This window comes from Emys orbicularis, chromosome 8 (genome assembly GCF_028017835.1).
Source record: "Emys orbicularis isolate rEmyOrb1 chromosome 8, rEmyOrb1.hap1, whole genome shotgun sequence".
Taxonomy (NCBI): domain Eukaryota; kingdom Metazoa; phylum Chordata; order Testudines; family Emydidae; genus Emys; species Emys orbicularis.
Window position 1 is genome coordinate 7906267 of NC_088690.1, and position 15272 is coordinate 7921538.

A 15272-nucleotide genomic window follows, 5' to 3' on the forward strand; every position below is an offset into this window, starting at 1 on the left:
AGCTGCCGTTAATGATTTTTGTGAATCAATCTGTTCACATTTTTCAGAGCTGCGCCAAAAGGCCTGGAACTGATTTACCATTGGTAAAAAGAAAATCAAGAGTAACATTTCTAGCTGATTTCGCCTCCCCCCCACCCCACCCCACCCCACCCCCGACTATTTGTTATTTTACTTATCTGGGGGGACAAGAAAGACCAATTTCAACCCCCCAAGGGGCTGATCCGACTCCACTTCTGCAGTGCCTGCTTCCCAATGTCCTTATGACGAGTGAGAGAGCTCCGTAGGGTTTGTCTGGCTTCTCTTCTGTAGCTTGCGGCCTGGGTGGCTATTCCCTGGGCCCCGCTGGGTGGCACATTTAAAGGGGGGCATTTTTTCTTTCCTGAAGAAGGAAAAGAGAGGGAAGAAAACCATTGTGAAGTAACACAGACTTGCGGCACTGCATAAACCACACAGTTGAGATGTTCTTAGGAAAACCTTTGTGCAGAATCTCAGAGCAATGAGTGTGTTTGCAAGTGAAACTTCAACTGGAGGTCTAATTTATTACAGACCAGTGCAGGATTATTCCCTCCATGAGTCTCCAGTGTTTTCTCCAATCAAACTTTATATATTCCTGGTGATGGGGGTTCCACCTCTTCCGTTTGGAGAAGGTTTCTACCTTTTCCCTCATTCCACTGTCTAGTAATCTCACAGCCATTTTTCCTGGTGTTCAACTAAAAATTCTCTTTGCTTTATTCCACACAATTTCTCCTAGTTATCCCCCCTTTCGCCACTGTGAGTATTTCTCCAACGTGTATGTAACCCACCGGTGAATGTGCGTTACAGGTCCCGCCTCTATGCCACTCCACAGAGGATATGAGGTGTTATAGCAGCTGGTTCCAGAGCCTCATTCTTCAGCTCAAGTCATAGCTGCTCATGCTTTTAGCTCTGGAGGTCCCCATTTCAGTCCCCGAGATGGTGGCCATCGCACGTATGCCCTTTCCCCCACTACAGGCAGACACACGTGTCCTCTGAGGGCCTGTCTACACAGCGCCACAGTTCAGACTAGGGGTGTGTGAACTGCAGGGTACTCTAGCCATCCTGTGTAGACACTGCTGGTGCGAACAGAAAGGTGCCAAGTTCTCGTGGACGTAGTCACGTTCAGCCAGGACTATGTTGACATGAAGCTTTTCGTTCATGCCAGCAGGGTCTACACAGGGCAGTTTGAGTGCAGCACGTTAGAGCACTTTACAATTCACACCGCCGTCATCTGGACTGCGGCACCGTGTAGACGAGCCCTGAGTCAAACTGCTATATTGAATACTGTTCAAATGTTCTCCGAAGTCAGCCCCTCCAGCCCCAGTGACATTTGATGCTCTTCTCCGAATTCCTTCCAACCTCTCTAACCTTGAGCTTGCTAATGCAAAGTTCATCCGTGGGTGTAAAACAGCTGGAATTTCCTTGGGCTTCTTTGCCAATATTGCGATAGGAATTGAGAGTGCCTCAGCTCTTGGGCTGAATCCTGTCACCACGATGGGTCCTATCTCTTTCCACCAGCTGCTCAGCACTGGGCAAACCCTGCTGCCAGTGAAGTCCAAGGGAGTTGCACCACCGACTTCAATGGGAGCAGAGACAGACCAGCTCAGAACCCCTGCGACTTCCCACCCTATACATCCAGGCCCTACTTAGATTATTAAGACTCAAAGCCTTGGAAATGTCTCATTTTCTTTTCATTGCTTTTGCTACTTGTTTACTTTTCTGCCCTTCACCCTCAGCTTCTTCAATGAAACAGACCCAGATAGTGTCATTTTTGTTTCTAGTTTGTTTCACTTCCTGCTTCTCACACCCATGCAGAGTGCTGTCCTGGTTGTGCCCAGCACCGCAGGGAAGTGTTCGCTACTCTTATTTTTAAATAAGCCTCTCTCCGTTTCATTCTTTAAAACTCCTGAGACACTTAACTCCTGTTAGGTTGTAATGCCCCTCTCTTTTTTAAACAAAATCTAGCGCTGGGCCCAGGAGCGGCTCTATGTTTTTTGCTGCCCCAAGCACGGCAGGCTGGCGGCTTTCGGTGGCGCGCCTGCGGGCGGTCCGCTGGTCACGCGGATTCGGCGACATGCCTGCAGGAGGTCCGCCGGTCCCACGCCATCGGTGTCCCCGCTGCCGAAGCCGCGGGACCGGCGGATCTCCTGCAGGCATGCCGCCGAAAGCCGCCTGCCTGCCGCCCTCACAGCAACCAGCAGGCCGCCCCCCGCGGCTTGCCGCCCCAGGCACACGCTTGCTGCGCTGGTGCCTGGAGCCGCCCCTGGCTGGGCCTAACTAAATCAATATCCTCCACCCTGGATTCTGATGCCACTCATGCAGCTCCTGGCAGTTGTGGGCCTGCAGTGCAGAATTGGGCCCGAAAGGCCGCAAAGCGTTACATGATTTAGGCTGAGTTCTGCCTCTCCCGATGCTGCGTCTGGGAAGAAGCTGCAGAGCCCAAGCAGGGGTACCCTAGGCAGCTTCCTGTTGAAAGGCAGAAACGTCTCTCGGGCGCTGGAGGAGCGCAGTGCAAAGAGGCATTTGTACTTGTCCCTCCCTGCCCACACACGCCCTCTCTGGGGCCATTAGTGCTGACAGCATAGCACTAGCCAGCACCCCATCCACTGAGCTCTGCAAGCTTGCGAGTGAATTATGGCTGCCCTCTGTGCAAGGTGCATTCAGCGGGGGAGAAAAGCCTCCTAGTACGCCACCTGCACTGGGGCGGCCATAACTTACCCCTCTGCCTGGTTCACAAATAATATCCTTCTATTTCATCTCTTCCTTATCTTGGCATGGCACGTAATTATCTCGCTCTAGCCAACCTGGCCATTGGGCAGCTATAAAACCAGAGACGACTTTTGATTTTCTTCTCCATTATAAACCGAGCGATCAGTTTCCAGCCTGACTAGAGAAAACAAAACATGCCATCATCCTGCTTCACAATGACTGATAGGCTTAGATCAACCCTCCGTGCTGCCCTCACTGACTCAGCTGCCTTATTCTACACAGTCTGTATCTCTTGATTCTCTCCCCGATGAAGGAGTCCATTTAGCTGTCATGCTGCCAATGCTGTTTGTTCATCCGCTGCTGCTCTGTGAAGATACAAATAGAGCTGGCCCCAGACTCCTGGTCTAATATTAAGTGATCAGCAACATCCTGCCTATCCTCTGAGCATCGCCTTGAGGAGTATTATTACTTACATGGACCACCACAGCGCCTAGAGGCCCAACCAAGATCACGCTCCCGTTGTGCAAGGTGCTGTACAAACAAGTCATGAGAGACAGTACCTGCCCCAAGGAGGTTTACAACTGAAATAAACAAAGGGGGAAAAAAGTGAAGGGATTTGTCCAAGGCCACACAGCAGCTCTGGAGCAGAGCTGGGAAGAGCAGCTAGGTCTCCTGATTCCTAATCCTAGGCACTGAACCAAGTTGCCGCTACTCCTTGATGTCACATTGATAATATGGAGGGATCTACTTTCACCCGGGAGCTGTAACTGCAGTTGGATATTGGTTAGCTCCTTTGTTTTTATTAGTAGAAAGATTTGTCAAAATAGACGTGAAAATAATGGACGTTTACACGGTACTTCCTTTTGCTAAATCGCCATCCTAAGGCACAATGATGTTTTGAAAAGGGGACTGTTTACATTTAAATAAAACAATTGGTTTGGCGTGGAAATGGGGGACTCATGAACCTAATGTGCCTGGAGATTGAATGAAGAACGGGCTTTTTATGTTTTATTTGATTAAATCTTAATGTTTCTGGGCTCAGTGATGGAAACCGAAATCCAACAGCAGCTGCAGTAAATGCTTAAGAACAAACATGAAACTGATCAGAAACAAAGGGCCTGATTCTTCACAGCATCGCTCCCTCTTTACTCCGGTACAAATCCTTTGATTTCTATGCAGTTACTCTGGCGTCAAACTACACTAGCATAGTCCACACCCATCCCCAGAAAGTGAAACTGACCAGTCTCATTACTCCCGGTCCACTGAGTGAAGTGAGGAAGTACAACAATATGATCAGGGGCAAGAAGATAAAACAGATCTTTAAAACTCACTCATTTTTAATAATCTAGGGTGTTATTTGTAACACAGATAAGGGAAACAGTGCTTAACCTTTCAGCCGCAGCAATAGATCTTATGGTGTGATTTTTAGATGTAATCTAAGTACCTGGTGAACTATAGCATCTGCTGGTTCATGAATACCACGAGCACTGTTCACTTCAGGTCCATACGACAAGGTGATTTTGGAAATACAATAAACTGACAGCAGCCAGTGATCTAACTATGGCTTTTAGTAGGTGCTCATGGAGCACATGATCATTAATGTTACAGTAATGGCAAACTGTTCTGCAAACTTAACTCTCCCGGGCACTTGGCATGCCAGCTACAAGGCCATATTTAGATCAAAACTTGCAGTCAACTTACTATGTACCCAAAACATACCTCTCCGGCAATCTAAACACAGTCACCTTTATGGCTGAAATTTGCCACACTTGATTGCGCCCTAAAAAAAACATTTCTGAGGTAAGGAAGTGTGGAAAACAAATTTTTCCTAGGGTATAAAAAATTGAACCACTCTAATTTCAACAGGAAAAATAGTTCAAGTCTGCAACTTGGCATTGGCAGAGTCCACACTGATGACTAGTGTCCTAGGGCCTTCTTTCCCCCCCCTTGTTTGCAAAATGGGGCTACTACTTCAACTTACATCAGATATCTAAGCCAGACAACAGAGAGCCAAGATCACATATGCCCTAAGCCCAATGTATTACCCATTGTTAACAAATACAGAAACTGTCTGAGTCATTCTAACTCTTTAGGAATTTGTAATTCTTAGGCTATGCAAATGGTCCAGTAAACTCAAGAACGTGGTGTATATAAAAGAATAGACTTTAGAAAAAGACAGTGCATAATGGAGGGCAGGTTATTGCCTTGGGATTCACAGTGCAAGCAAGACACCGTCTTTGGTCTTGGGCACTTTTATACACACAGATTATAGAGTCATAGAATTCTAGGTCAGAAGACACCAACAGATCATCTCGTCCGATCTGTATATCATGGGCCTATTATGGGCCACAGGCAAAGAACAGAAGGGACTGAGGTGCACCAATGCACAAGTTTAGGGCGACCATATTTCCCTATGCTGAATACGGGACACCTGGTAAAATTATTTGCATTCAAGCGAGTACAACAGCAGTCAATCAGAACTCTGCAGTACAAAGGTTCAAATTAACATCAAGTTGACTGAGCCCATTAAAAAGAAATACTGTATCGTTTTATTTACTTCTTATATTTAAGGCTTTAGGGTTCACACGGGGAGAGGTGACACACACATACTCCTATACACCTCTCTCACACGGGTGAGGGGGTGTGACCAATGGACCTTCCCCTCCCTGCCCTGCGCTCTCTGCCCTCCATGCCTGGCTGGGCCCCTGGGACGGACCCACCTTTCCTGGTACCTGGCGCAGTGTCTTCCCGAGGCAACATGTGCGGGGGCACGCAGGGTCACATGCCCCCCTCCTCAGATTTACGCCAGGGTTCACACCAGAATGTGGCCAGCAGCAGCCTTTCGGCACTGTGCGGGAGGGAAGGGACGGGAGCTGCTTCGGGGGGAAGGGATGACCTGGCCTGTGTCTTTGCAGCGTTCATCTCTTCTCTCCCCCCTCCCCCCTGCTCCCCTGTGGCTGGAAGCAGCTTGTCCCTTCCTGCCCACACAGCATGGAAAGGCAGCTAACAGCTCCCTTCCTGATCCCTGCAGGTGACTGGCTAAAGCCCTGAAGCATGAGATTTTAGGAACATAAGACATAAACTGGATGGGACCCCCTACCCATCACAAGCAACCCCATCATACAATCCCACTCCTAAATTTCTCCATCTCTCTCTCAAACCTAATTAAGTTATTTGCCCCCACAACTCCAATTTGGAGGATGTTCCAGAACCTCATCCCTCAGATGGTTAGGAACCTTCTTCTGATATCCAGCCTGAATTTGCTCATGGCCAGTTTACACCCACTTTTTCTTGTGCCAACACTGTCCTTCAGCTTAAATTGTTCTTCACCCTCCCTGGTGTTTACCACCCTTATGTATTTATAGAGAGCAATCAGCTCCCCTCTCAGCTTTCATTTCGCTGGGCTAAACATGCCAAGCTCTTCAATTTCCTCTGATAAGATAGGGCCTCCATTCCCCCTCCTTAGTAGCTCTTCTCTGCACCTGTGCCAGCTTGAATTAATCTTTCTTGAACATGGGTGACCAGAATGGTATACCATATTCCAAATGAGATCTTACCAGTGCCTTGTACAATGGCATTAACACTGCCCTATCGCTACAGGAAATGCCTTACCAGGTACATCCTAGGATCTCAGGGTTGTTTTGAAGCTGCATCACATTAGTGGCTCATAGTCACCCTGTGATCGACCCACACACCCAGATCTCTCTCTTCATCTCTTGCTTTCAACTGATGAGCTCCCAGCTTATAACAGAAGTCCTTCTTATTCGACTCTAAGTGTATCACCTTGCACTCTGTACTATTGAATTTCACCCCACTTCCATTACTCCAATCTTCAAGGTCATCCACATCTTCCTATACAATATTCCAATCGTCCTTTGTATCGACGATGATTACCACACGCCTACTTTTTTATCCTAGGTTTGTCCACAGATTAAGCACTCAGCTGATAAGGGGTAGATTTTAACTAGTGACTCTGCAGCCTGCAAATGAAAGGGGAATGAATTTAATTGGATCTTATGTTGAAAGGGCAAGAAATAGAGGGTTATACATGTCCACATGCCAGGGATCAAAATAGGCTCCCTGGAATTGAAAATGGTTACAGAACAATGGACTCTTCCTGCTGATGATCTAATTTTTACAATGTTTCCTAGGTATACAAGACGCGCATTTTCCAAACAAACAATTAACAACTGATTAATTCAAATGCTTCAGTCTCTGAGCGGCACAAGTAACTGGCACCACGTTTGACATGGCAAAAGGATTTTCTGGGACTGCCTGACAGGTTTGAAAGATAAAAACAGAAATCAAATGGCACAGCAGATAATACAAGCGGAGGCGCTGGCAGTTAGGTAATGTACATATTCCAAACCTAGGCCAATTATAAACAATGAAAACAAATTTACCACGTTATAGGAATGGTCCGAAATCCTTAGACATTAGCTGACAAGGTATTGATTTTCTGGTGGATACAACTGCCTATTTTAAGGACAAAAAGCACAAATTCAACCCCCCACCGCTGTGTGCACGCATGTGCGTGTACCATTTGCACCAGCTCATGCCGTCATGGATGAGGGGGCCGTGTGTCACAGTGCTGCCAGGAGGACTTGACATACTCACTGGGACAGAGCAATGGAAACGCAATCTGCTGCACTTGGGGAAGACTCCTGGTTACTGCTGTGAGAAGCACCATCTTTCACCTTATACCGTGTGAAAAAGTTATTATTTGGGTCACTGGCTGTTACAAACCCCCCGGAGGGTTGGGAGAAATCATTTCAGGTTGATCCAAAATGATTATTTTTTTTTAAAAAAATCTTGCCAAGCAAAAAGTCGAAACCAATGTTTTGGATCTATTGAACCATTTTGTTTGGATTTAAAGCTTTTTCTATTAACACCGTTTATATAAAATTGAAGGACATTTCAAAACAAGACGTCAGCTTGAATCCTAACATTTCGTTTTGAAAAGGGTGAAACCAAAGGTTACGATTTTAATCTCATTTATTTTAACTGAAGCGCTTTGGTGAAATCGACATGATTTTGCAAAATATGTCGGTCTACCCAAATCTGCATTTTTCACCCCAAAAAGTTTCGGTTGCAAACTTTTGCCCAGCTCTACTTGCAAGTGCTTCTCTCTCGGTCGCAGGCACAACCATTGCTACGTGGGTGGTGTCCCTCTGTCTCCCCCCATCCCATAGTGGCAAAATATCATATGTCAGGGCGTATATATTATAGAACAAAAGTCTGGACTAGACTGTCATGTTGACTACATTCCCATGTCCACAGCTACAACCCAGACTTTGGGCCACTTGCATAGGAGCATAGGAACTCCTTCTGGGACTGAGGAGTTGGGGGAGGGGAATGGGAGGAAGTCAGGGAAGGGCTGGAGCTTTGATTCCAGGATCCCACTTGCTAGGCAGTAGCTGAGACAGCAGGGAGGAAGGGATAGTAACTTTACCAATGGATGGTCCAGGGCAGCAGTAAATTACTCCCCTCTTTGTTTCCTGGAGATAGTATGTTCCCCTGGCCTGCTCCTGGAGTACAGTGGTTTATACACCATCATTTGCTCAGGGGAGTGCCTCAAGGCATGATCTAACCTTATGTGTTTTCTGCGGTTTGGGAGTGTGTTTAGTGTGTGCTTGAACTCCAGGGCTTCATTGTTCCAGCCGGGATTGTGATTTCTCAGCCCTTGACAGGGTAATTGTTGTAACATGGTATTTTTGCGAACCCCTCCGCTGGAGGCTAGCCAAGCAATGCAAATCTCCCAGAACACCGTAAATGGATCCTTTTCATTGAACCCACGCAAATGTGTCTCAGTTTAAAACCTGAAAGGTTTCTTTAACGACAGCTACAAGTATCGGGATCTGCATAATACGTGCAGATGCATGTAGGAGTAAACTGACAGATTATAATTATCAATAGCGAAGGGGGAAAAACAAAAATTAATTCAAGGCAAAACATATAATTTGCCTTTAAACTGTAAGAGCGTTTCCATTTCTAATGCAATTTGCCGCCCTGGAAATCAGATTAAAGTTGTTTGAATTCTCAGCAATTTTTTAAAAATACATTGACCTACTTGGGAAAGTAATGCAGATTTTTAGAAACTGATGTAGCCTGGTGCTGTCTGAACACAAAAGAGTAGGCAGCAGGTAAATGATACTGTCACGAGGTATAATTTCTGTGTTAGCTTGTGATGTATCCCAAGGCATCACCCATGGATGGCTACAACCTGACAAAAACTATTTCCCCATGTTTATTTTCCCCCCTTACAGTTCCTCACACCTTCTTGTCAACTGCTGGAAATGGGCCGTTTTGATTACTACTACAAAAAGTTTTTTTTCTCTCCTGCTGGTAATAGCTCACCTTAACTGATCATTCTCGTTATAGTGTGTATGGTAACACCCATTGTTTCATGTTCTCTGTGTATATCTCTTCCTACTGTATTTTCCACTGCATGCGTCTGATGAAGTGGGTTTAAGCCCGTGAAAGCTTATGCTCAAATAAATTTGTTCGTCTCTAAGGTGCCACAAGTACTCCTGTTCTTTTTGCGGATGCAGACTAGCACGGCTGCTACTCTGAAACCTATGGCGGTAGACGGTGCAGCATGACTGGTAGCCTTCATCGGCGATCTGGGTGCTGGTAGCTGTGGGGCTGGCAGCCGTAGGGCTGCATTGCACCAACCCCTTACCTTTTGCCTTTTGGCAGTGGATGGTTTATTACGACTGGTAACCGTCCTCGTCGTACAGCAGTGGCTGTCAATCATGGGCACCTGGGCAGACATGCTCTGTCCTATCGAACTGTCTTGACAATGATGGCTATCAGTCGTAGTATACTATTTTCTGCCAAGCGCCCAGTATTTTCTGCTAAGCACCCAGAAGAGGCCGAGGGAGATCTGGGTGCTGGCAGACATGGGGCTGGCAGACGTGGGGCTACATTGCTACACAGCAGCAACCCCTTGCCTTTTGGCAGTAGATAGTATATTATGACTGGTATCCGTCATCATCATACTGCAGTGGGTATCAGATCGTGCTATAGAATATTTGTAATTCATGCTGGTGACACCTGTTGGTAGGAAGTGGGAACTGCACCTACCACAGCATTCCCATGTCGTCGTCATAAAATTCACAAGAAGAAGTTTGCTATTCTCCTCTTCTGGGAAGGCTCCTGATTTGTTAATGGGAAATGTTGAGAACAGGTTTGTTTTCTCCTTATATTATTTATGTGATTTCTCCCCACCCCCCTTCTTATGGGCAGTGTGTAGTGGAGAGAGAAGGAAAATACACCATTTATTTAGCAGTGTCCGTGCAGGAAGCACTGCCAATAGCACTTACAAACTGGATGCTTTTCAGTGTCTCAGGAACTAACTAAGTCAACTTGCTACCTCTTGTGTAGAGAAGTGTGAGCTGTTGACATTACAAGCAGCCCTAGGAGGTTAAGAGCCCTGAGCCCTCTGTGGGCAAGAGAAGCAGCCTGACTTCCAGATGCCTCGAGGAGGAAGGCTCCAAGGAAGTCTCTCATTAAAGTCACAAGTCAGTTTTCTCTCTTATTCACAAGGCACCAAAGGAAGGAGTGGAGGCACTCACACCATGCACACACCGCTCTGAGCGGCTGTGGCCGTTTGTCAGTGCTGCTGGAATGTAAATCTGGAATCGGAGTCACTTTTCCATCAGCAGATGTGGAAGACTGTACGTTTGACTTGACTATTTCTGGCCTATGGAGACGGTTAATTGAATCGAATTTACTGAAAGGTCCAGAAAGTCGGTTTTTTCAATTAGTATAAGCATTTGGTGGGCAAACCATTGCCTTTTCTTGTGTCATGTCACTGCACCAGTAGGGCAGCATGGCTAACGATGCACCAATCTCATCTCTTTCAGTAACCAAGGACTCATGGCTAAAACACATAGGGACAGATTCTGATCTCACCCCAGTGTAAATCCGAAGCAACTCCACTGGAGGCAGTGGGATTTTTCAGATTTATCCCAGTATAATTTCTATTGAAGTTTGACCCATCGGGTGCGCCCATATGAGTTTTCCTTCTACGGTGTAAAGGGACTGACTCCCAATTCTCCAGTTCAGTTTATTACTAGCATTAGGAACCAGCTGCATGATTTACCACACTCTGCACTGCTCCTCTAACTTCTGTCTGGTAGCACCAAAGCTGGTGGGTGAATATAGAATCATAGAATATCCGGGTTGGAAAGGACCTCAGGAGGTCATCTAGTCCAACCCCCTGCTCAAAGCAGGACCAGTCCCCAACTCAATCATCCCAGCCAGGGCTTTGTCAAGCCTGACCTTAAAAACCTCTAAGGAAGGAGATTCCACCACTTCCCTACATTTATATTGGCTGCCCTAAGACTATGGAAGGAGCTGGTCCTGGACGTTCCCTATCTGAGACAATCCCTACTGGTCTTTAGAAACACATTGAAGACCATTTTAGTCTGTACATGTTCTCGTGCCTGAGGAGTGATTAGGGAGATGTGATGGTATGTGAGGTGTAGTATCTGTATGCTATTGTATTTGCAAAGCATTGGATGGAACCTCAGCACCTTAGCAGGAGCACCAAAGAGTTGCAATTATTATTCTCTATTGGAACTAGATTGTGGCTTTGCTACATGCCTATGTATGGGATGGCATGGAGCAGTGATGTCCCAGGAACAGCACAGGGAAGAAATTGTGCCTTGGAGGCATAATTCCCTCCCTGCTTCCCCATTGGCCCAGGGAAGGGATAAATTTGCTGCTATCCTACATCCCCAGTAAATGACCCCCTTCACCACGCCAACTCCACTGCACTCACTGGAGAGTTGGAGGAATAGAGTCAGGGCTCCACCTGTTCTTCAGCCCTCCCTGCCCACCTGCTCCATGTGGGAGCTGTCGGCGTGAAGTGCTCTTGTTATTCGTACTCCACTCCTGCACATGCAGAACCAAGGCCTGGGCAGCCCAGGTAGGGGTGTGAAGATGCCTCTTACTTCTCCTTACAGCCATGTAGGCCAAGGGACAATTGAGCCCTTAGGCACAGATTCCCAAAGGTATTTAGGAGCCTAATGTTTACTGATTTCAGTGGAAATTAGGAGCCTAAATATCTTGGAGGAGCTGGGCCTTAGTGTTCCTCCTAAAAACAATCACAAAATGTTTTACTAAGAGGCTTCCCAGAGTTGGATGCAGCAGCAAATAAGCAGAGTGAAGAACAACATAGGAAGATGAAGAGGAGGAAAGAAAACAGCTGTTTAGTGTTTTCTACGAAACAAGCTGGTGGTCTCAGTCCCAATTCCCATAGCATGTATGAAAACTGGCCAGAGTATTATTGATGCGGTTCTTGAAGTGTACAGAGTAGGGATTTAGAAAGACCACTACAGAGGGAATTTCACTAGCCAAGACTGGAAGCATCAAGGTATAAACAAGAACGTCAGCATAGGCTGGATCAAAGTAAGGGACACCGTCTGGGACAATGTGATAAACAAAGGAAGAAATAGAAGGAAAATACAAGAATGGGCTCAAGAACGTCTCCAAGGCTCACGCCCAATCCTACGCAGGAACATATCCTCACCTATCTCCATAAACCCTATGAAATAAATGGCCTTTCCATCTTTACCAGGAGGTTATTACATATGGACCAAGGAGCACAGGAGCCAGTTCCAGAGTCCTGGAACCGGCCCCACCTATAATAAGGGGGATCTAGCCCCCCACTTCTCTTGGGGGGAGGGATAGCTCAGTGGTTTGAGCATGGGCCTACTAAACCCAGTGTTGTGACTTCAATCCTTGAGGGGGCCATGTAGGGATCTGGGGCAAAAATCTGTCTGGGGATTGGTCCTGCTTTGAGCAGGGGGGTTAGACTAGATGACCTTCTGAGGTCCCATCCCATCCTGATATTCTGTGGTTCTTACACAACTGTGGCAGAATTTGAGAGTTACTGAGGAGCATAAAGGAGATGAGCACAATAAGGAATGGAAGCCACGTACCCTTCCATTTATCAACAGGTCTCTCATAAAGCCATTAGAACTTTTCTAAACGGTATTCTTCTGGTCTGTGTGCACTTAACACACCCTTAGATAGCAGCCTGTGGCTGCAGGGTGAGCTGTATCTTAGATTTAGTCCCTCTGAAATGTTCCAAGTCCTTCACGCTAAGCTGGTATGTTGTCTGCTCAAACAGCTCTAACAAACCAATGATTTCTAATTTTGAGGTCTCTGTTGCTTAATTAGTGATTCCCAGGACACACATATCCTCACTCCATAATGTGTCTAGCATTTCCAGCAATGCTTTTAATTCATTGGTGCACATATGAGGACATTACAACCTTTCCCCCCCATTGGGTCATCTAAACACACACTTACATATTTTAAAAGGGAAGCTTAGCCTCTAGGAAAATAACCATTTCTCTCCCAGATGACGCAGGCCCTTGGCTGTTTTTAAGGTGTAGAAGGGGATGCTGGTTTGGAAATCAGGGAAGTATTCCAGGAGCAGGGAACCAGGGCAAATCAGGACTTACTGCCTGAAACTAGTCCTAGTGAGAAATGATCCCTGAGCTCTGGGATGCACTTCCCTTGGGAGATGAGCTAAAGGCTCAGACAGGGGGAGGCGGAAGGCTAACTGGCCAGATGCAGATGTCTATAGGGGTCAGGGAGGCAGAGGCGAGGGGCAGGCATGGAGCAAAGTGAGGGTGGAGTTGGGTTGGGACACCCTGTGGTGGCAAAGGACATGGAAAAGCTGGAGGGAGCTGGTCTCCTGTGGGGAGGATGGGGACAATGACCCTTTTAAAGAGAAGTATGAGAAGTGGGAGGGGGCTGGAGTCCCCACTGAAGGGTGAGTAGAATACGACAATTATTCTCATCCTGTAATTCACCATGGATGTGCACTAAGGGATGCAACAGGGATGGGGGAGAAAGAATCGAGTCGGTGGGTCTGAGATTAGTTTCTAGCCTCCAGGTGTTCACAACACAAAATGCCCCACCACAACCGACACACTTGTTGGCAGACTCAGCAGTGACTTCAAGGACTGACATCCCATCTTAACCTTAGCAGTGGCCCCTCCTGTACTGGACAGAGCCTCATTGATGGACGGGGCATGAGTCAGTATAAGGGAAATGTCGACCTGCCTCATCTGCACAGTTTTTGTACCAGGATAACGATTTCACTTAGGGCAGTGATTTTTAACCAGAGCAGTTGTATCAGTGCAATCCCTCCTGTGGATGCAGTTATATCAGTATAGAGATCCCTCATGGGGAAAGCTGTTCCCTTTCATCCTGGAATAACGGCATCTGTGCTAGGAGGCAGAGGGATTGTACCACTTTATTTACCGGTAGAGTTAAAGTGGTACAACTTTTGTGTGTAAGTAGCTGGCTGGTGAGCGTGTAACAGGTCCCTCTGTGTGCCAATTTGCAGAGAGATGAATCGTTAGCGTTCCCCACTTCAGCTCAAGCTGTAGCTCTGGAAGCTTCTGGTTCAATTCCTGGTGCGTTGGCCAAAATAGTGGCCATCACATGTAAACAAGGCCTTCCACTTCCAATGGTCTAGGGCAGTGGTTCTCAAAGCCGGTCCGCCACTTGTTCAGGGAAAGCCCCTGGCGGGCCGGGCCGGTTTGTTTACCTGCCGTGTCCGCAGGTTCGGCCGATCGCGGCTCCCACTGGCCGCGGTTCACCGCTCCAGGCCAATGGGGGCTGCGGGAAGGGCGGCCAGCACATCCTCGGCCCGCGCCACTTCCTGCAGCCCCAATTGGCCTGGAGCAGTGAACCACGGTCAGTGGGAGCCGCGATCGGCCGAACCTGCGGACGCGGCAGGTACACAAACTGGCCCGGCCCGACAGGGGCTTTCCCTGAACAAGCGGCGGCGGCCCTAGTTTGAGAACCACTGGTCTAGTAGATCTGTCGGTAAACAGATGATTTTAAGTGGCAGGCAGCCTGGACCAGGGCATTAGATTAGGTGTCAGGGAACCTCAACTCTATTACTAGAGATGTCTTTGACTTCAAATGTAGCCAGGGGCAAGTCATTTCCGTGTTCTGTGCCTAAAATTCTCCATCTGTCAGATGGGGACAGTGCCACTTAACTCTTGGTGCTTTGAGATCCTCTGATCAAATGTGCTACATAAGTGTCACAGACTATTATTATTTTAAGGCCTGTCAATCCAGCACCATTCAGCAGCACTAATTCCCTCAAACAACCATTGTTCCATGTATAGTAGCTGGCACAAAGGATCCAATTAGTTTCCTTTCACATATGTATTAACTTTTTGCTGCCTTCCTTTCATGAGTATAGAGAATCTGGTAATGTTATAATGTATTTTCATAAACTGTAGTCAAAACATGTCCTGGTTCAAGTGAATATCTGTGCCATATAATTAGCCCCGATTACATAGATATGTGGTACCATTTTATAGATTCAGATCCATTTCTTTTGTCATTTCTGAGCCAAGGCATAATTAAAGCCTCAAAACTCTCTTCCCAGTAGTAGCTCTAGGACTTTCTCCTTGAACATGTTTCCAGTTAACATGACAGCTTCAAAGAAATACTTCATTTCATTCACCTCTGTGTGTGTGTGTGTGTATATATATATATATATACAC

At 46.9% G+C, this 15272-nt stretch overlaps 1 protein-coding gene across 1 annotated transcript in view; it reads right to left on the reverse strand.

Moving 5' to 3' along the window:
* Window positions 1-258: 258 nt before the first annotated feature.
* The window catches only part of AGBL4 (AGBL carboxypeptidase 4), a 1406728-nt gene continuing 1391714 nt past the window's right edge, over window positions 259-15272 (reverse strand). Inside the window, exon 13 of the mRNA XM_065409275.1 lies at window positions 259-379. Within this exon, the coding sequence (XP_065265347.1) occupies window positions 259-379 (121 nt within the window). The remainder of the gene's footprint in view (window positions 380-15272) is intronic.